This window comes from Vicugna pacos, chromosome 16 (assembly GCF_048564905.1).
Source record: "Vicugna pacos chromosome 16, VicPac4, whole genome shotgun sequence".
In the NCBI taxonomy this organism is placed as follows: domain Eukaryota; kingdom Metazoa; phylum Chordata; class Mammalia; order Artiodactyla; family Camelidae; genus Vicugna; species Vicugna pacos.
Genome location: NC_133002.1, coordinates 41,057,046 through 41,079,079, shown reverse-complemented (window position 1 = coordinate 41,079,079; position 22,034 = coordinate 41,057,046). Strand labels below are relative to the sequence as shown.

The 22,034-nt window shown below is 51.9% G+C and overlaps 1 protein-coding gene across 2 annotated transcripts in view; it reads right to left on the bottom strand.

The window, feature by feature from the left end:
- KSR1 (kinase suppressor of ras 1) overlaps positions 1-22,034 on the bottom strand; it is a 133,098-nt gene that overhangs the window by 33,418 nt on the left and 77,646 nt on the right. For both annotated transcript variants that reach the window (XM_072938968.1, XM_072938967.1), the window contains exons 2-3: positions 21,245-21,385; positions 1,217-1,364 (exon numbers count right to left, since the gene is read on the bottom strand). In XM_072938968.1, coding sequence (XP_072795069.1) covers positions 1,217-1,364; positions 21,245-21,385 — 289 coding nt within the window. The remainder of the gene's footprint in view (positions 1-1,216; positions 1,365-21,244; positions 21,386-22,034) is intronic.

Below are 22,034 nucleotides of genomic sequence, written 5' to 3'. Positions count from 1 at the left end.
CTATGTTGGCATCAAAGATGGGCAAACAGCAGCCTTCCTAGTACACATCACCACCCAACATCTGGCTCCTCCACAACTCTTCACAATGCAGGCAAATACTTTTAAACCCATTCACAAAGTGGAAACAACTCAAACACCATCAGAGACCGAGGCTTGAATCCCGGCTCTGCCACCGAACGCTGTGTGTCCTTGGCTAAGCTCCTTCCCTTTCCCCTTCCCCTCTTTGGGCTCTGTCTCCTCCTCTGCAAAATGTGGGGACAAGAATGCTAACCATGTCTCTGTCCTGTTTACTCCCTGACACCTGCAGGGGCCTAACGTGCTGAGGTTTTCCAAAGTGAGTGAAGCTCTGGGCTCTGTGTTCAGAGGAAGGTTTAGTACAAGGCCAGGAAAGAAATTAAGCCCAATCCTCTCTGGGAGAAAAAAAAAAAATCAAGCGGAATCTAAACCTCAGCACCTTCGTTAAGCTTCAGGAAGCCAGAGCTAAGACAAGTGGCTCGGGTAATTAAAAAATGGAGCTAATTCCATTCATTAAGGCTCACTTTAAAGCCTTATCTGTGTGGCAGCGGGAGCGTTAAGTCAGGGCATTTGAAACTATTTCCAAGGCAAGATTTACAAAGCCTGGAAATGACCCCCGAGGAACATGATTCATAGTGCCAGGGTTACCCGCTTTGCCTGGGGCGGCCACGTCCACACTCACAGCTGAAACACGTACAGTTCCTCTCATCATGCTTGGCTCAGGCTAAGCCCGCGCTGGTGTGTGCCTTCTGAACCCACAGCCCGGCTGGCGATGGGGCAGAGAAGGTCGGGAGAGGGCTGGAGGTGAGCTGGGTGGGGAGGGGGCTGGGACTCAGGAAGTTGCAGAAGGGTCATAGAGCCCGACAGACCGCTCTGCAGAGAGGGAATCACGCAGGCCATGTCCAGCAGATCGGCCTGGGGTCTCTAACAAAGGCTAAAGCTTCACACTGGCCAGGCCAGTTGAGATCTGGGAGCCCCCCATCTCGGGGAGGTCCTCGGCCTCGGGTCAGGCCCATCACACCCTTTCTGAGCATCAATCCTGCTAGTTCCAAGCTGGCCCAGAAAGCCTGGGTCACAACGGCAAAGCCTATCAGCCTTCCCAACAAGAGCCCTGGTGCCCAGGGAACTGGGTCTGGGAGAGGAGGCCAGTGTCCAGGCAGAGGTTGAGGGAGAGGGAGCCAACGGGGCTGGCCCTACCTACCTAGGCCGGTCACCTTCCTCAGGCAGGTCAGGGCGTACTGCAGGCGGCCGCACTCCTCGGCGTTGGCCCCGCAGCGCCGCAGCGTCTCCTTCACCTTGGCCTCGTTCATGTCCAGCAGGGCATCCAGCGTGAGCTCACGAAGGATCTCCTGAGGAAGCACAGGGCAGGCAGGGAGTGGGTTGAGCAGGCATCCTCCGCCCAGCCTCGGCCTCCGCTGAGTGGCAGGGGCCAGCTGCTGGCGGGCCGGCCTCCGAGCAGGGGCCACCACTTGTCCGAGGACACTAGCAGCCAGCCCCCACCCCCAGCGCTCCCGGAGACAGCAGCTGAGGCAGAGATGCCAACACTTTGCGTAGGGGGCAGGGGGAGGAAGAAAAAATCAGGGAAGTTTTGATGAGGGCATGCCGCCCTTCTGGTCTCTCATTTATTCCTCCACATGGGAAGACGATGAATCACACACGACACCTTTTTAGAATGACCAGTATTTCAGATAGAGACGGTCCTTTATAAGTTTGCTGTATCTGAATCAGCAAAATAAAATTGGCTTAATGAGAGAAGGATTAGAAAGAGTTAACCCTCGCCAAGGAGGTCCTCGCAGCCTGGCCTTATTTAATTCTCAGTCAAACTCTTGCAAGGTTTCCAGGTAGCAGAGAGGACAGGACGTGAGATACCTGGAGTAGGAAAGGGACCCTGTGCAGACTTTGAGGAAGGAGGTGGCCATGTGGGAGGAATGTGTCACCCTCCAGGGGACAGGGTGGCCCCTGGCTGACCAGCAAGGAGAAGGCAACCACAGGCCTGAGGCCACCAGAAAGTGGATTCTGCCAACAACCCGAACGCACTTGAATACGCTGATTCCCCAAAACTTCCAGGTAAGAGGCCCGCCTGGCTGACACCGTGGCCTCAGCCGGGTGAGATGCTAAGCAGGGAAGCTGGCTGAGCCAGCGGGACCCCTCCCTTTGGTCTACCTCCTATAGAACTGTGAGCTAATACGTTCAGGATGGTTTAAGCCACTAAATTCAGGGTAATTTGTTACAGAACAAGGAAAACTAATACAAAGAGCGATTATTTGTATCAAGGCCCAACTGACTTCAAAGCTTGTGCTCTTTCCCCTCATCAAGGAGAGAGGAAAACCCTTCCAGCTCTGATTACTTTGAGCCATATGTGACACCACGCCACGAGCAGACACACAGCACAATGGGGCACGTCCCTGGCCTCGAGGCTTGTGGAGTGACTGACATGAAAATAACTTATTGCAATGCAGTAAGATATGGTCTAGCACAGAGAAAACTCAAAGAGCTACGGGACCAGCGGCGAGGTCCCTTTTTCTCTGGCCCGCCTCTAGTTTCCAGATGCTCTATAACAGGGAAGGCCCGTCATCTGACATCAAATGATTCATATAAAGCTTGCAGTTCTTGAGAATCGAAGCTGATTTTCATTGATGTTTATTAGCCAGCTCTGCCTAATGTTATTTCAAGAGAGCAATGTTTATGGTCAGTCAATCACGGTGCTGTAAATCTAAGTGTCAGAACTGAACCTGATGAAGGTACCAGCTGTGAGTCACCAGGGCAATGGTGTGCGGGCTTCCTGGGGGATGGGGCCACAGCTAAGACCTGGTATGTGGCCCCCTGTGTCTAGCAGGTCCCCCTCTCCCCACCTTTGCGTCTTGTATGCATATTCTTCAATCTCCAGGGTTGCGGACAAGAATCTCATAGCTGTTCAGAATGATTCACACCAAAAGTTAGAAATAAACAGATACGTAGAAACACCAAGAAGCTGATTATGGGTTTGGACAAACCCTTGGCAGTCAGAAATCCTTCCAGATGATAAAATGAGAACGTCACAGGAAGCCGCTGATAAGAACAGCTCCGAGAGAGAAGGCTGATTAGATAATGGTCCCAGGGCAAGAAGTTTGTGTTCAATCAGTGTGTCTTCCTCTACTGTCCCCAGTAATACTTCATTGAAATACAATTTTGACATCTTTTCCCCTCATTTCACTATGGAGAGCCATTTGGAAGAGACCAAATGGAAGAAACACTGACCTTCACACAACCTAACAACCGTCCACGTTTCCCTGGGGTGCCTTCAGTTCTCATCCCCAGAGGCACATTTTCCCAAGGCTGTGATGACTCAGCAGATCTCCCGAAAGTGGAGATTCCTGTATCTGCTTGCTTTGGGGGTTGGGTGGGGGAGGGGTCCCTGACGACAATGATGAGCCTAGAAACCGGATCTTCACTCTAACCATAATGCAAACAGGGATTTTTTTTTCTTTCTTTGTGTTCCTTTTCTCCCCACACCAAGTTTGTTTCTCAGGCATAAGAACCACATTTATTATTATAAACTATTTGGTAGTGCTTTACAGCATGTCCAGGGCTTTGTACACTATCACCAATCAAGACAATTCAGCAAGGAGATGCTCTTAAGCCTATTCTATCGAGGCTCAGTGACTTTACACAACAATTCTTAATAAACGGCGGGGCTACATGAAACCCAGGTGTGCCGGGTCCTGAAGCGCCCTCATTTATCCCCCACTGTCACTCGCAAACCTGGCAAAGCCTTGGGATGCAGCAGCTCGCCTGGGGAAAATGATTTTTTCCAAAGTAAATTAAAGAAGTTAATTTCTACCAGACTTCTGAAAAAAAAATATACTATATTGTAAAATGGAAATTCTTTATTCTTTAGCAAGTAAACTCCTAAAAAAAAAAAAAAGAGAAAGACAGTATGTTCAAATCCATTTCCCTTAAAAAATAAAAAAAAAAAGAATGAAAAAAAGGTATCCTCTTATAGCTTTGAATGAGCTGGAAAGTTTCTCTTGCTCCCCTGAGGCTTCAGGGATCTCTGTCCACCCCATGGGAATACAGCAGCAGGGGCTGCTCTCCCGTCCCTCCTGGACCCTCTTTTCATGCTCCAATTCAAACCATGGGTGAGCTAGACAAAATGGGGGTGGGGGTAGCGAATCTGGGATAAAAGAGCCAATCCAGGGTCCCACTCACATAGGAGCTGTCCCAGCCTCTCCCAGGCCAAGCATCACTTCCTAGGGTGGGAACCACACACATCCTCACTCAAATGCAAGTGCTTAGCACATCATCATCATCATCATCATCATCATCACTGTTATTTCTGACTGTTTCTTCTGTTCTCTAATCCCTCCTCCCTGTGGGGCTGGATCAGTGACCTGCGGAGAGGGACTAACCTACCCCTTCTGCCTAAAAGCTGCAGTCAATGATGCTGTCCACCACTCAGCAGGTTATCTGGTAGAGGAAGGGTCTCAAACACACAAGCCTCAGGGCCAAGCCTTGGGAAGAAATGAGTGGGGATGTGGCCCCTTGATCTTTTTCATGGAGATACAAGTCCTAGAAACACTTCTCTTGCCTCTTTATTGAACAACAGAAATCTGACAGCAGCAGGGGCGATGCTTATCAGAAACCCACCCTCTGCCCTCGCTCAGTGTTGGGGGATGAGTGGAGGCTACTGGAGGGTGCTGGATCTTCTTATAAAGGAATCAGAATTCTTACTTTAAAATGGCTGATTCTTACATGGTGGTAACTAATGCAAATCTGTGCAGACCAAACAATTCCATCTGTGGGTTACATGGGACCCCCAGATCACAGCATGGAGACCCCATGTGAAGAATCCGATGCCATTGGAAGGTCTGTCTGATCAGTGAGTTCTGAAGCTTCACTTCTGTAGGCAAATGGGGAGTGAAGACGGCCCAGCAGCAAGTGCCGCAGGCAACACAGCACCGGTGGCCAGGCCTTGGAAGCACCAGGACCCCACCATCACCATGGAAGCAAAGAGCCCTGGCCTTCCAACTCCTATGAGCGACTTCAGACCAATAGTTAATTCAATCAACAGAGGAAAATGCATGAGGTAGGCCCGTGGGAACCATGATACGAAGAAAAAGCATCCACCACCCCCGTCCCCGGCCTCAGCTGCACCTCTGCCTACACAACAGTCAGGCCAGGCCAGTCCCCGGGAGCGGCCCTGACATCTTCTCCTGTCACAACTCAAGCAATGCCTCCCTGCAGCTCGACACCACCAAACCTCACACATGGATGTGATTCTCCTGCCCTCAGTCACAGGCACAGCCAAGTCTGAGTTAGGAAGTTATTTTGGACCAGAGCATTTTGCATACAACTTTTCCAGATAATCTCTAAACCAAAGGCAAATTAGGGAGCCAGTGTCTCCACCCGCTGAAGGTGAACTCACAGGGCTGCCGATAACCTGGCAGGTAAAGCTGCTCTGAAACACTCTCAGGTCTGAGAGGCCCCAAGGCCACAGGAGGACCTCCCTACCTGCCTGGAGGCACACGAAGATGCCAAGTTGTACCTCAAAGCCGGGGGCCCATACTCTAGAGCTCTGGAGAAGGGATGAAAGCTGGGAGTCCACCCCACCCGAGCTTCTGTCTAAAGAAGAAACCAAGAAGGGGAGACACGGCCCTTTGTGGGAGCCCATTGTAGGAGATGCCCCACCTCCAACAAGCCCCAGGTTAGCACGTGAGCTCGGAAGTGGAGCGACGAGGACTCGAGACAAGACACACTGGCTCCCTGCCTCTGCCTGTTCCTGCGAGCCACAACTTAAATGCTCTCCAGTGACATTAAGTTATTCTTTCTGACAATAATTAGAGGGCAGGGCCGGTTGAGCACAGGTGACTCCCAGTGTGTGATCATTAAACTGCTGGTTCTGTTCTCTGTAGCAGAAGGCGGGGCTGGGCCAGCACGGCTGTCCCTCCCCCCAGCAGCTGACAGCCACTGGTGTCACAGGCCAGGCTGGGTATCAGATGGTATCCCGGGGCTTACCAGCAGCCACGGGGCTGCCTGGGAGCTATACTTAGAAACAGAGAGCTGTCCCTTTTGCCATGACCAGTCAGGTGGCTTCACAACCTGTGTGTAGACCACATACAAGAACCCGTGGCAGCTCAGGACAGGATTCAGGGGAAGCCCCGGGCAGAAGAACAAGGAAGCAAACCCATACTTGGTGTGTTTAGCATTCTATCTGGTCCTAGAGCACAGCAGAGGTCAGTAACCTAACTGCCTCAATCAGCACGGCCAGCATTTAAGGCCCACCAGCCGAACCTGGATTTCCGGTGCATGTGGGCAGAGGGGCATCTCTGGTTGGGGCTTAATTCAAGGGCCAGGATCCTTCAAACAGATGCTTTCACACCAGAGAGGCCAGAGGTAGACTCCCAGAACCCTGTGGATGGAGACGTAGGAGCCAGTACACTCCTCTGAGGCCAGGGCTCAGTAGGGACAGGGCAGCAGAGGGGCAGGGCAAAGGTTTCCAAGGCAGCCCAGGCTGGGAGCCTCCAGTTGGTAAGGGAGCACCTGACAGATGTTCCTTCCTGCCTTCTCACCACTGCTGGAGCTGAGGGAGAGGGAGGGGTGAGACTTGGATAATAGTCGGATATTCTGGGAGGCACCGGAGGGGCTAAGGCAGTGAGGGGTCTGGGCCAGGCAGCCTCTTGGGGTTTCCATGGATATCAGCAGACAGCTGGGGGATACTGGTTTTGTCGGTGGTCCAGTTCTGGTCCTAGTCACTATCCCAACTCTGGGAAATGAAGAAAAGTTCCTCCTGAGAGAAGTCAGCCCCTTTCCTGAAGGGCTTCTCTCTAGCCCCTCCCAGCCAGCTGGCCAGCATAGCGCAAGAAGGGTCAGATTTGGTCCTTGGAACCCTCTTGACCTCGAGCCAGTTCCTGCCCCTCTCTGGACTTCAGTTTCATCATTTATAAAATGAGTGGATTTGGCTAGATCAGATCAGTGGCTCTCGACCCTGATGGCTTTTAAAAAAGGATCCTGATGACTTGGTCCCACCTCAGACCAATGGAATCAGAATTTCTGGGGGACCATGAGGGCAGAAAGGCTGTGGGGGTCTGAGTCTGGCCAAAGTAGCCCAGGGCAGAAAGGGTCTGAGAGGGTGGGTCTGGCCAGGGACCCCACTGCCCTGGGGCTTGATCTCCTTCCCGCCTGTCCTCTCACGAGGCCCAAGCTCACAGACGTCCCAGGAGACGTGCTCTCCCATACACTGGGGCATCTCTCCCTCCCCCAAGGCAGAGCCGGGGAGCCAGGCAGACTCTTCAGGGAGTGGCTATCTCTGGCCTACACATTAGTATGTTTGGGCTTGAAAGCCTCAGAAAGATGGGGTGGGGTGGGGTGGGGTGTAGGGGATGCAGATCAAATGAGGAGGGGGTCAAGAAAGGGTGAGTGGTGAGCATTTATTACTCATCTCCTGAATGCCAGGCACTCTGCTAGATGAACTAGAGGTCAGCACATGCAATCCATATAACAGCCTGAGATGGGTGATAAGGCTCAGAGAGGGTAGGAACTTGCTCAAGGCCACACAGCCTGATCAGTGAGGCTGAGGCATGGCCATCTCTACCTCTCCACAGCCAGCAGGCTCTGCCTGTGCTGGTGCCCACTTCTTTGTTCTATAAGGCGACCTCTTTTCTCCCGGGACAGTCTACCTGGCATCACATGTCACATCTGGCTTTCCAGGCTCCATACCATGCTCTACTCCCATGCCCAGCTGGGGTGAGCTCTGACTCTGGGGGCAAAAGCAACTGTAGGACGCCTCCTAGGGTGGGGGTGGGGGGGTCTTCTCTCCACACACCTTTTCAATCCCTTCAGCCTGCCTTCCAGGCCCCCTCAGTCCTTCTTCTGCCCTCTGGAGGAGACGGGTGCTCTCCAACTCTGCCTGAGACCAGATTTCCACTTCTGACAGCATCCACTCTCACCATAGCCACCACCATCACACAAGGGCTGCCCCCATACTCTGGGAAGGCCTGTCTGTGGCTCCTTCCCAGGCCCCATTCTTCCTCCTACAAACCCCAAGGTACCTCGTGCAGGAACTGGCACACTTTTCCGGGACAGACCAGAGAGGGAATATTTTCAGCTTTGCAGGCCATATGGTCTGTCACAACTACTCATTTCTTCCATCAGAGCATCAAAACAGCCAGACACAATATGGAAACAAACGGGTGTGGCTGTATGCCAATAAAACTTTAAGTATGCACGCTGCAACTTGAATTTCATGTAATTTTCACATGTCACAAAATAGTCTTGTTTTGCTTTGTTTTGTTTTTCCTACCAGTTAAAAAACATTCTTAGTTTGAAAGGCTGTACAAAAACCAGCAGTGGGCTGGATCAGGCTGTTGTTTGGAAACCCCTCATCTCATAGGTCATTCAGCCACTCAACAAACACACATCAGCTGTGTTGGGCTCCATCCCCTGGTGGCCCTGGATCTCACTGCTCCTTCCTTCCAGCCTCCCTCTGTGATGATGTGTCTTCCAACCCCAGCACACAACCAGCAGTAGGGGACACAGAGGAGAGACGAGGCAGGCCCACATCTGCCACTTAGGCAGCCTACATTCTGTCACCTTTCTCTGTGTCACTAACACACATTTCCAAAACCACTCCTAGATGCTGTTTGAAAATAGCCAGATATGTCCAGTGTTAGAGAAACATACACACACACCCCCCACCAGGTTCGGGGCTGTGTGCTTCCCCAATACATGCTACTCCCAACATGGAGAGAGGAGATGGGTGGGCTTCTACGGTGGGGGCTCTCTACCCTCAGGATGCTGGTTCACTGAGGGAAAGAACCCCACTACTGTCCAGTAGACTCCACAGTAAAACTCAAGTCAAAAACAAAACACTCTAAAACAAACAAACAAGAAAGAGAACATTCAGAAGTAAGACGGGGGTCAGGGTGGGACAGGGGGAGGCTTTGACTGCAGTCAAAGAGCTCCCCTAGCCCTGGGGTGATGCCTGGCTTCTGAGGAGCCGGCAGGTGGGGAGTCCCACCCTGCATGAGGAGGGACCAGAGCTGAGGAAGCTGGGGGGTCAGAAGCCTGTCCCTACCCTGGCCCTGTCCTGGGCAGCAGTTTCCACAGACTCAGAGGCCCTCATTGACGACCCTTGTTCACATAGCAGATGAGAAGAAGACAAGCAGCTGGGGGAGAGGAGGGCCCCCAACAGGGACACTTTGGGGTAGGGGGTGGTGGTGAGTAACTGCCCAGGACGACAGTCCTGGCAAGCTGGGTTGCCTGGGAATCCAATGCAGAGGGTGCAGGGAGTGGGGTCTGGTTTGAAATGCATCTCCCCATGGGGGACCCTAGCTCTCCTGGGGGTAAAGGTCCCAACAGACATAAACAGGGGCTCTGAGGAGTGGCCATGTCTGCAGTGGGCTTTGTTGCCTGCTGGCCCCCAACCTCTCCCCCTTCCAATTCTCCCCTGTGCAAACATACCATTCAAGAGAGGATTCCCAGGCGAGTCTCCTCTGTCTTCTTTGCATCTGCTCTGATGGATGGGAACTCTGAGTGCAGCCAGTGAGGCCCCCACCCCTGGCAGAGCACCCAGACTGGCAAACAGACCTCAGGGCACAGCGACCTGACTCAGGGCCCTGGCACATGCCTGGCCCCAGAAGCAGAGTCTGGTGGGGCCCCCAGTGGGGCCAGGAGACAAATCAGAGACCCCTCCACCAGAGGGGCACAGCCCAGTGTTAAGCATGCGGTCTGTCTTTGGGGCTGTCTGTCAGTCTGTCTGGTGGGGGGGGGGGGGCGGTGAGACAGGCTGCAGGAAGTGAGCCCAGAGCTGGAGACCTGAGAACCAGGCTGCTCGGCTGAAGACAGGGGCCCATTGTTTCAGAGCTGCCCCATGATGTCCAAGCAGGAGACTGAGACCTCTCGGGAGACCTTGGAGGGAGGCAGCCCCTCTCTGTAGTTTTCCAGAAACCCTGTAAACAACTCCTACCCCACAGCCGCCCCGGAGCCAGGACTCAAGCCAAGGAGGCCATCGCCAGAGCCACCAGGGGCCGAGGGTGTAAAGGGGCCGATGGGTGTTCTTGAGGCCGGGAAGAAAGAGAGAAACCCTTCCTCTGCCAAGGTCAAAGGCAGAGTTCAAAGGACCCTTAGAGACAACCAAGGCCACCATTCATTTTACGGAGGAGGAAACCGAGGCTCAGAGAGGGGAGGAGACCTGCCTGGATTACCAGAACATCAGCATTAGGACCAGGGCCCTGCCAGTGACCAACACCAGGATGTACCCACCCCTGGGAGAGTTCACTGTTTTCCATGGTGGGCATTCCTCACCCAGATATAAGGATTTCATTCCTGCCAGGTATCTGAGCTGCTCTAATTGGTGAGCCAAGGGGGAGACTTCCCTGAGGTCTGCCCTGAGATTCTTCTCCAAAGGTGCTGGCCTAAGGAATACCACGCCACATGCTCACCTCGTGGGCCTAGAGCCCTGTGGAATCCGGAAGCAGTGGGGTTCTGGGCTGCTGGCCTTACCCGGAGCCTGGCAAGTCCCTAATGTCTTGGTGGCTCAAAAGATGGTGAATGGGCAGAAATCCTCAGCCCCATGTTCTTACCCACCTCAAACCACACTCACTCTGGTGACACACTTTTCTACTGTTTGTGAAGCAGCAGCAAATCCCACAGCACTGGCTACACCCAAATACCCAGGTTCTGAGCTGAGCCCTATGACCCACCCAGGGCTGGGGCACATTGATTCTTACTCAGCTTCTCTCCACACGCTTCCTCTTTTCACACCCAATGTCATCATAACAGTAACTCCTTGTACTATGGTCACTTGTGAAGTGACCTGGACACAACTGCCTAGCTGCTAAGGAAAGTGAGGTTCAGAGAGATGAGGTTACTCACGTAAGACACAGTAAGTGAGCAGTGGAGCCTGGGCTGGCCCCTGGTCCACGGAACTCCAAAGCTAGCACTCATGGCCTCTACACAGCCTGGCTCCTCTTATCTGGTTGACCAGAAGCACTGAGAGGCAGCACTGGGCCTGCCCACACAATTCTGGTTTCTTAAGCTCCTAGCAGAAGAAGCAGGCTCAAAACAAGTGTGTGCTCTGTTCAAACCAAAAGCACGAATGGACCAAAAACCATTCACTAGAAGGATGGGGAGGATCTACTTGAGTCAGATTCTGACGGGACCCCCCCCCCAGCCACTTTACCACAAGAAAGACAGGGAATGAAATAATGAACTGGAATTATGTTCTATCCCAACAATGTAGATTTCTCCAGACGTGTTCTACAGACGGTTAGCAAAGCAAAGACCCGGAGCCCAGCCAAACGTCCTCATTCCAGGCACCCATGGAAAGGCCACCAGATCCCAGACCCCGGTGCCTACCTCGCGACCCTCCAGCCCAGGCTGGTCCAGGCTTCGGGCTTCTCGCAGCACCACAGGCGGTGGGGTCCCTGTGCCTCTCGTAGCCTTGGCTGTCATCCAGCTCCACAGGCAATGCATGATGAGGGCCGGCGCCCAGGGTCCCCAGCAGCCCTGGCCCCTGGTGTGGTGTCCCAGGGAAGGACGAGGTAGGCAGAGGAGTTTGTTTTCATGACTGTAGTGAACAGTCACTGCGGCCAAAAATAGTCTGTGCCTGGGAGCTGGGGAGTCAGCACATACCTCCCGCAGCAGGTGCTGCATGTAAGACACGCAGGCGCCAGCAGGACACGCAGCAGGGGGCCGGGGGGGAGGCGCCCAGGATACCTGGGCTCCCAGGCCACAGACAGAGAGCCTTCCCCTGCCTCACGGCCCCCCTCCAAAGAGTCTGACCTGAGTCAACGAGGAGCACGATCATCGCCCTCTTCCCAGTGAATCGTCTGGGGAACCCCCCACCCACACTGAACTCCAGCCACTTCCAGTCCCCCTGCAACTCTCTCAGATTTGGGGCTGGGGGGTTTAGACACCTACAGGGAGAGCCATACAAACTACCACCGATCAAAACTCACAGAACTGTACACCCAAAACAGTGAACTTGAATATATACAGATTAAAACAAAAGAATGTAAAAAGTCACGTGGCTGTAGAGGGTTTTATTTTCTTTTTTTGAGCTCTTCTACATTTAAAATTTTTCCTACAATGAACAGTTGTAACTAGATTCAGAAAATGTTACTTCAAAATGAAACTTTAAGGGGTGAGGGTATAGCTCAGTGGTAGAGTGCATACCTAGCATGCATAAAGTCCTGAGTTCAATCCCCAGTACTTCTATTAAATAAATAAAAACACCTAGTTATCTCCCCCTCCACCAAAAAATAAAATGAAATGTTAAAAAAGGAAAGATGCTTAGGCATCACAGAAGGAATATACAACATGGACCTGTCCATGAGAATTTTAAGAGTGTGTGTGTTGTGACCCCAGCTTTGGGGCCAGGCTTCCTGGATATAAATCCTGGCTCCACCACTTACCATCTAGGTGACCTCGGGTCAGTGACCCTGTCAGTTTCTCTATCTCTATCCTATACTGGAGATAAAAGCACTGCCTCCTGCTACAGACTAAACATTTGTGACCACCCCACTCCAAATTCACATGTTGAAACCTAATTCCAAGGTCATGGTATTAAGGGGTGGGGCCTTGGGGACGTCATGAGGATGGTCTTTTCCAGATGAGATGAATGCCTTATAAAAGAGACACCAGAGAGCTGCCTGGCCCCTCCTGCCATGTGAAGACACAGCACAAAGATGGTTGTCTGTGGAATGGGAAGTGTGTCCTCACCAGTCATCGAATCCACTGGCATGGCATCCTGATCATGGACATCTCAGGTGCCAGAACTATAAGAAATAAATTTCTCTTGTTTATAAGCCACTTAATCCACTCTATGGAAGTCCTAGCAGCCTGGATGAAAGGCAGGAAGATGTCTCAGAATTTACTGGGAGAACTGAACGAGATGGGACTGCAGCTCCCCACCCCCAACCCTCACCAGGGGCTCTCCATGGGGATGGGGGCAGGTCACCTGGCTTTCCCCTGTCGGGGAGGTGTCTTGGAAGGACCATCATGCCTGCATTTCCCAACAGTGAGCAGAACTCCTGTATCTGTGTAGGAGGTGAAGGGCTTGCAGAGATCATGTTTCTAAAATGTAATAGGTGAGCCTATTCCTCAGTTTTTGTTTTTAATAATGTTTCTCATTTTTTCCACTATGAAAGTAATAAATATTTATTTTAGAAAGTATAGAAAGGCAAAGAAGATAAATCATCTATATTCTTACACAGAATTAATGATTGCTTTTGGGCTTTTGGGGGTATTTTTTCTCCTCTTTCTCTGTGATTGGTTCTGGTATGAGCACACGACCAAAGCCAATCCAATCAGAGCCTTCCCTAGGATTTTTCAGCTACAGTTCTAGGGTAGGAAGCTCTCAATAGGAAGTACCACTTCTGTGCTGAAAGATAGTGAGGCTGAGCTGCTATGAAGTGGGTCCATCTGAGAATTGTGCCCTAACAGCATCATCTGAGCCCCTGAATCCAGACTTCCCTGGACTTTTATTACCTAAGCTGGTAAAAGCCTCTGTTTTGTTTAAGCCAGTTTGTATTGGTACCTGCTATAGAAGAGTTGAACTGGTAGTAGGAAAATGTAGTAGCTTTTACTTAGTAAGTGTTACTATGTACCCTGATACCATGGCATCCTCCACCTATTTATCCATCCATCCATCCAATCAACAGACAGCTACTGAATACCAAGGGTGGGCCAGGCACCTTACTCAGCACAGGGGATACAACCACCAACAAAATATACAGTCTCTTTCCTTGGGGAGCTTACATTCTATTAGGAAACACAATAAAAACAGCCTCAAAAATAACTAAGACATGTAACTGAGATTCTGAATAAGTGCTAAAAGGAAACAGCATGCTGAGATAAAACAGTGGGTATAGGGGCATCTAATTTTAGACAGGGTGACTTCTCTAAAGAGCCGACTTCTAAGCTCCTGTCGGAGGATGAGAAGGTGCTAGCTATGAGACTACAGAAGTTTCCAGGCAGAGGAAACAGAACATACAAAGGCCCTAGGCTATGACAGGAAACAATCTGACGTGTTCTAACATGAGGGGAGGAGTGAGGAGGGGTGGGAGGTGATGCGGAGGGAGGCAGATGCCAAATATGTCAGGGCCTTGAAGGCACAATGAGGAGGGGTCTGGATTTTATGCTGAGTGCAAACGAGACACCAAGGAAGGTCCATACTTGGAAGAGTGAAGTGGTCAGATTTGGGTTTTAATAAGAATTCCTCTTGGCCCATGAATCATGGAGGGGAGGGCAAGAGTGATACAATGAGCAATGTAGGTGCTACTGCAAGAGTCCATGCAGTAGCTAAGGTGAGGGAGGTGGCAGTGGTCAAAAAGACACATAGGTGGACAGGGGACAGAAATCTGGAAGAAGAGCTAGTGGGATTTGCTAGTCAACCGAGCGTAAAGGCTAAGGAAGCAGCAGGAATCAGAAATGACCCTGCAGTTTCTAGCCAGAGCAGCGGACAGATGAGTTAACAGGCTCAGAGAGGTAAGGGACTTATCCAAGGTCATACCACTGGCAGGTGGCAAAGTGTTATGTCTGTCCCCCAGGACCAGGGTCTGGGCTATCTAATTCCAGAGGTCATGCTCTTAAGCAATCTTGCTTTCAAATCTTGCTGCCTGCCCAAAGGCACACAGCTGGAAGAAGGGGCCACTGAAATTTATATGCTGGTTTTTTTTTTTTAAGGGTAATGAAAGAAGAGACTTTTTGCTTTACGGTAATTAAAACAGTGTGGTGGTTGACACAGGAATTTCCCGACATCTAGCTGGGCAGATCTGTTCTAGAGCAATCTTGCCTTTGAGGCAGTTCTCAGGGGTGGGAGCACTAAACCCAAGCTGACAGCCCAGAAGCCAGGTGGTCCCGGAGGAGGCTACAGGCACACACAGTCTTGCTCAAGCCCAGCCCATTGCCAATGGAAACCAGAGGCAGCTCAAGAACCCCAGGTCTCAGCAGGCCATCAGCAGCCCCCAAGGACCTCTGCAGGGACCTCCGCAATTCAACCTTCACTAGCCCAGATAAGAGAGATCCTGAGAACTAAAGGACCGAAACTCTTTGGATAATCTTATTTAGACTCAGTCATTCAACAAGAACACCCATTACACGCCAGGCACTGGTGACAGAGCAGAGAACAAGACAGACGTCTGGGTCCCTGCTCACTTGGTACTTCCGGTCTAGTCAGTTTTTGCTGGACTTGGCAGCGCAGAAATCTAAAGGATGGAGGAGACAGGCTCACTGTTCAAAAATGCCAACCAGCACGAGCGAAGCAGAACAGTCACCTCATGATTTCAGATTTCTAGGAACCAGGTGCACCTCCTCACTCAAAGCTTAAAAAGGCACAAGTGGACAAATAGGAGAAACCGTGAGCAGGCTCCTGCTCTGCATCCCGCCACATCTCACCCTTCCCTCCCTCGGGATCCAGCAGCCTGCTCTGCACTGTGGTTATTTGGAGACATGTACAGCCCAACACCCTGTAAGCTCCCCAGGACCGACTGCATTTTGTTCATCAATGAATCCCCTTGTGGTAATCAATCTGGGGGCCTGGCACAAGGTAGGTGACCAATGGATGTAAAGGAAAGAAGGAAGGAGGGGATTGAAGAAAGGAGGAAGGACAGAGGGAGGGAGGAAGAAAAAGGAAAATATTGGCGGGGGGTGGAGAGGATGGAAGAAAGAAAAGAAAGAGATGAGAGAGAGGGAGAGGGTGGGAGAGCAGGAGAGGGAGGATGACTGGAAGAAATAAAGATTAATTCAATTATACAACTACATACAGTAGCCCCAGGCCTGGATGTCAGATGATAAAATCTGTCAGGGGAAGGAAGCCTGGCTTTGGAGTCATAAGGATGTGAGTTTGAATCTCGACCTGGCTATCAGCTCACTGTATGACATTAACATGTCACTCAACGTCTCTGAGCCTCAGTTTGCTCAGCCATAAAGTGAGGATCAGTGTCTCCCCCTCCCCTGACCCGATGATATACATAAAATTCTGCCTTGTAGTTTGCCCTCTTCCTTCCACATCCCAACTTGAGGTCCTCTCCTGACCTGCTGGGTGATACCGGCTTGCCAGCCCACCACCCGAGCCTCCATCTCTCCATCCTAAGTGGGGAGAGCTCTGTGTCCAGCCGCCCTGGGCTGGTGCTGTGATCAATGGCCGAGATCTGAATTTCTCAGAACCAAGGCAGCCCTGGGCCTCTGGGCTGACAGTCGGCAGAGGCCCCTCAGCACGGCCGGGTCAGGTGTGCACTGCTTTCTGAGGCTCCTGGCTGCCAGAGAGCAACGCTGGCGGATGGCGGGGCCTCTGGCTCCCAAAGGGAGAGGGTGGGGACGACGGGAAGAGGGACGGGAAAGAGAGGCGAGGAGGCATGGCAGCAGGATTCAACTGGAGCTGAACCTAGGAGCCACAAACCAGTTCGCTTTACTGGTTTAATCTTACACAGCCTCCCGCTTCATACAGCCTACGTTCTGGGGCCCGCAGAGCCACAGCCACTCCTGGCCAACGGGAAATCAATATGGTAGCCATGGCCAGGCAGCCTTCTTCCCCATCCCCAAGGGAAGACCTGACTTAAACATAGGAAGGCATGGACAGAGGAAAGAGGAAAGAGAAATTTGCCCAGCGGGAGCCACAACACCAACCCCTTACCGGACCCGCCTGCATCTTCGGTTCAAAATACAGCACCAGTGAGAGCTTCTTCAGGGGAGAAGCCCTGGATTCCAGCCTGCAGCACCCGCTCTCCCCACCAGCACTGATCCCAGCCGGCGCTTGCCACTTCCTTTAACAATTTCCAATAGGGAAATTGCTGAAGGAAAAAAAAAAACGGCTCCATGCCAGCGGGCTCTGAAATCATTTCCCCAGCTGCAGCCAGAACGTGAAGCTGCAACTTTAGTGTTTAACCTGCAGACGGGAAGGAGCAGGGGTTAGCTGGGGAGGGGCCCTGCATCTAAACTCTCTCTCCTTCTCAATCCCTGGTCCCCAAGGCTCCCCCTCCAGCCCTGCTCATGCAGGTGCCCCCTGCCCCAACCAGCCAGGAGCTCTGTCTCATCCTCTACCCGCCCCAATCCCTACACTCCCCTCATGGAGATTACCATGAACTGACACTGTTTCCTCACCAGTCTCCTCCCAGACCTTGGGGTCTTTGCAATTACTGTTCCCTCTGCCTGGTGTGCCCTTCCCCTTCCAGCCGGGCTAGCTCCAGGCTCTCAGGGAAGCCCTTCCAGTGCTGGTCCTTCCCTGACCTCCCACAGTGAGCTTGTGCGCTTACTCGCACTGATCCCAGGCTGGCTCCCGTCCGGGCACTCGGTGCCAGCTCTTGACCATACATCTGCCCGCAGCCTGTGAGGTCCTGGCCCTGGGAGAGTGTCTTCAGCACCTGGGCTCTCAGCACAGGGCGCCGCCAGCCCGGGCTCCAGACCGGCACTGCCCAATTCCAGCAACAGCCAAACGTCTATTTAGATAAAAATTTGATACAGCAGAGTAACATTTAACTGCCAGTTTCTCAGTCGCACTACACATATTTCAAGTGCCCCACGGCCACATGTGGCTGGTGGCTCTCATGGTACCTAGGACAGTATGGAATGTTTCTAGCATCACAGAAAGTTCTATTGGACAGTGTCATTCCAGACAAAGGTCAGGATTGGGTGAACAGATGAAGGTGTCTCCCGAGCTGTCTATCTTCACCATCCATGGAGAAGGAAGAAGAGAAGGAATCAGAGGTCACACAGGTCAGGCTCTGGAGCTGCAGGAAGCTGAGATGTGACCCTAGTGCGAAGAGGGGGAAGAGCGCAGAGTCCCTCAGTCTACACCAGAGACCGGAAGTGCCACATGCCCTCCCCCATTTCCTCCAGCCAGCAGGTGATGGTGGTGGTGACAAGGCCAGTGTGTGGCCCCCAGGACCAGCAGGGGGTGGGAGGTGGAGACTGGGCCCAGCTCCAGTTGGTGGTGTATGCTGCCCTCCGTCTTAAGCCCTCAGCCGACTCCCACTGCCTCTTGATTCAGAAAATTGCCCCTGGCTGGCCCTGGTTCCTAGCCTTCCATTCACTCCCTGATGGCTACTGAGAGCTGCCCCACATGCAGGCCTCCAACAGCCTCTGTTGGGTCCGACTGTCAGGAATAGCAGCAGCTGAGGATGAGGGGTGAGGAAACTATCTGAATTTTCTCTCCTCCACCCCAGCAAGTGCCGCCGTGCCTCTAAGTGCTTGACCCTCACAACTACCTCAGCAACCATGTGGCCCGTGAGTTACTCCCTCATTTTACAGAGAAGAGAACCGAGGCTTAGGGAGGTGAAAGGGTTTGGCCAGGATCCCACTGCCAGGCAAGAACACAGGCATTTCTGAGAGGCAGGAGAGAGACGCTGCTGAGAGCGAGAACTCAAGGCACGCAGAGCACTTAGTACTACACGCCAGATGTGCTCTCCATGTGTCAGCTTTGAGGTGAAGTGAGCAGGAGACTCTGAGGGGCCCCAGGAGCCCCCTGCAGTGATAGTACAGGCCAATAATCAGACCACAGAGGCCTCCCAGCAAGATGCTGGTCGGGCACCTGGAAGTACAACCCCTTAATGAAGGAAGGGGTGTCAGCATGTTAGAGGGACGCCCTGGGGCGCTGGTCTGTCCCAGCCTTCCAGGAGGAGGCCCTCTCCCCGGGAGCACCAATGCCCCAAGGGCTCTCTCCAGAGGCTGACCCCTGGGCAGCTGGGCAGAGCTGGGGTGAGTCTTTGGTCCCAAGAGTGGCCTCTCTTACAGGACTTGAAAAACCAGACCTTGGAGTAAACTGTGTCATCACCTTCTCAGGACCAAACCCGTGACTCCTGGGGACATCCACCATGTCATGGTGAGATTCTCCCTTCCTTCTTTCCTCTCAAACAAGCAGTGGTCACATCAGGCCCCACTCAGTGGGCGTCTGCGGCCCACGGAGCCACAGCCACAGAACAGGCAGGTCCCCGTCTCGCAGAGCTCGTACTCCAGTGGGAGGAAGAGGACAGACCATGCACAGCAAGTCAGTTACACCAACTCCAGAAAGTGGTCGGCAGGCTTGAGAAAATCAGCCAAGGGGTGCTGGTAGAAAATTGGACTGATCTTTAGATCATATCATCAGGGAAGAATGCTCAGAGGAGGTGACACTGGAATGACATCCACGGGATGAGCCCAGGAAACAGCACTCCAGAGAGCAGAAGAGCAGGTGCAAAGGTCAGACCAGAAGGAGTGAATGGGAGGGTAAGCAAGATGAGATCAGAAACAGGCGGGCAGAGGTCAAAGTGCGTGAGGCACCTGGTGTTGATTCGGAAGGAGCCAGGAAACACTGGAAAATGACGTGATCCAACTTCTGTATCTTCGTGGGCAGTCTGGCTGCTGTGTGGAGAGTGGAATGAAGGGGGACAGTTCGGGGGCTGCTGCAGGAGTTGGGGCGCAAGAGGATGGTGGCCCGGCCCACGATGCTGGGGGAGGGGACGTGGAGAGAGGTGAGCGTCTGCAGTCTGTCTTGGGGCAGAGCCCACAGGGCTCGTTAGGGGACCGCACATGTGAGTAAAGGCAGGGGAGGAAACGGGGATGGCCTCTGGGCTTTGTGGCTTCAGCAACTGAGTGGATAAAGCTACCATTTACTGAGAGGGGAAGATGGCAGGGAGAGTAAGAAAACGTGTAGAGGGGGAAGAACAAAAGCTCCACTTTAAACAAGTTCACTTCTGAGCCGCTCCACGACCTCCAAGTCACTAGGCAGCGGGGGACGTTCCTGCCGTGTCACCCTGACCCCACCATTTCCTCAGAGCTCTCTGCTCAGACTCTGCCCCAGGGCTCCACACCAGGGAGCATTCTAGCTCCCAAACACATCTGGCTTTGGGGCTGGAAGACCCCTATCCCAGCTACCACCAGAGGGCTCCCCAGAGTCCAAAAGGCCCCAGCTCCATTCACACCCATCTTCTCTTACAGTCTCCCCCATGAAACTTTTATATTCATGTCATCTCCTGTCCAGGAATCTCTCCTAGGGAAAATTCTTAAACACACAATAGCTCCATAAATAATATTAACTACTATGTTATTTATAACAGTCAACAACTGGAATTAACCTCTGCCTGGTAAACTACGTCACATACACCCAAATATTATGCAGCCATGTTAAAAAAGGGGCGGGGGTTACTCAGTGTGGAAATACAGGGAAAACATGCTGGTTAGCAAGGCAAATGATAAGAGCAAAATATAAAATTGCTTAGTCAGGATGGCTTAAATGAGGGTTGCCTGATAGAAATATAGTGCAAAGCACATACTTAAATTTTTGAGCAGCCATTTTTTAAAAAGCACACATAAAATTAATTTCTATCACATTTTATGTAGCTTAATATAACCAAAATAGTATCATTTCAACAGATTAAATATTAAACATTATTAATATTTTATTTTCTTTGTTCTGTGTCAAGTCTTCAGAATTCAGCACATCTTTGAAATCATAATAGCTACATCGGTTAGTAACTACCTTACTAGACAGCTCAGGTCTAACTTATTAGAGATTTTTTAAAAGACTTAAGTACTAGGGAAAAAAAGACTAGAAGGAAATATCAGAATCTTAATGATCACATATTTTCTCTGAGTGGTGGGAATATGTGATTTTTTTTCCCTCTTTTTTCTGTTTTCAAAGGATCTATTTAAAATAAATTCATATTCCTTTGAAAACAATAGCAAGAGTCCATCCTTTTAATTTTAGAATAGAAATAAGGATTTAAAAGACCTGACTGGGTAAACCACACCTGTGAAGCACTGATTTATTTATGGCCACGAGACCTGTTCTGGACCCCTGACACTCTCCATGCACATTGGTTGACTAGTTGGTTAGCAGGTAGGTGGGTGAGTTGGATGGGTGAGATGAGGGAACAAAGGAAGGGAAACTGTACAGCACAGCATTTACAAGAGAAAACTAAACTCAGACCTTTGCTTCCAAATTCCAAAGTAATCATTTACCAGCTGTCTGATTTGAAACAAGCTATCTGACCATCCTGTGCTTTAATTTTCTCAAGTATAAAACAGCAATAATGACAGTAACTCCTTCACTGGGTTTTATGAGAATTAAGTGAGATTACCTGTACAAAGTGTTTAACACAGTGCCTGTTGCACAGCCAAGGTTTTCAGAAATGTTGGCTACTGTCCTCATGGTGAACCACTGAGTGGTGTGGTCAGGCTGCCTGGTTCATAAAGTGATGGCACCGAGGACACACTCGAGAGCCTCGTTTACCCTGGGTCCCTCCTGCCCCCAGCCCCAGTGCCCCGGTCCGCGTACCTGCACCACCTCTGGCCTCACGTTGAAGGTGTACAGCCAGTCACTGAACCGAGGGTAGCTGTTGAGCTCCGCTGTCCTCTCGCCCGGAGCCACACTCAGCTTGCACTGCAGCTGCTTGCAAATGTACCGGACCAGCTTTGCCTGCAGGGGGTCCAGGAGAGAAAAGCAGGTTCACTGGGGGCCTGTGCACGTGGCAGCCCCGAGCATGACATGGGGAGCTCCGGCAAACACGAGCCATGTGATAAGGATAGAGCCCTGCCGGGTTCCCCTGTGCTGCCATTCAGAGTGAAGCAGGAAACAGGAGGGTCTGGGAGAGCAGCACAGAAACCTAGAGAACCATCCTCACCCCCTAGCCCTCAAGGCTGGCTGACACTGCCTCGGGACCACGATCTTCAGAGAGTAATAGGCAAGACTGGTCAAAACGGCGAACAAGGTTAAACAGAAGGGCTTCCTGCTTGGACATGGGTCGGGGGGAGTGGAGTCGGGGGAGTCCGTCACTGATGATATGGAAGACATGGGGGTCTGAGGAGGATGAGTAGTCCTCCCACATAGGATACTTCCAGCCCCAAATCAGATTGCCTGGGCTGGGATCAGGCGCTCAGGCACATCCTGGCCCTGTGACCTAGAAAAAGTTATTTAACACTCTGCCCCCAGAAAAGTCTCCATTTCCTCCTCTAGAAAATGGGGTAATAAGAGAATCTCCCTCTCAGGAAGGCTAAGAAGGAGTAAGCACTCAGTGGGTGCCCGGCACACCGCATGCTGGCCATGCCTGTGGGCTGTGGCATGACTG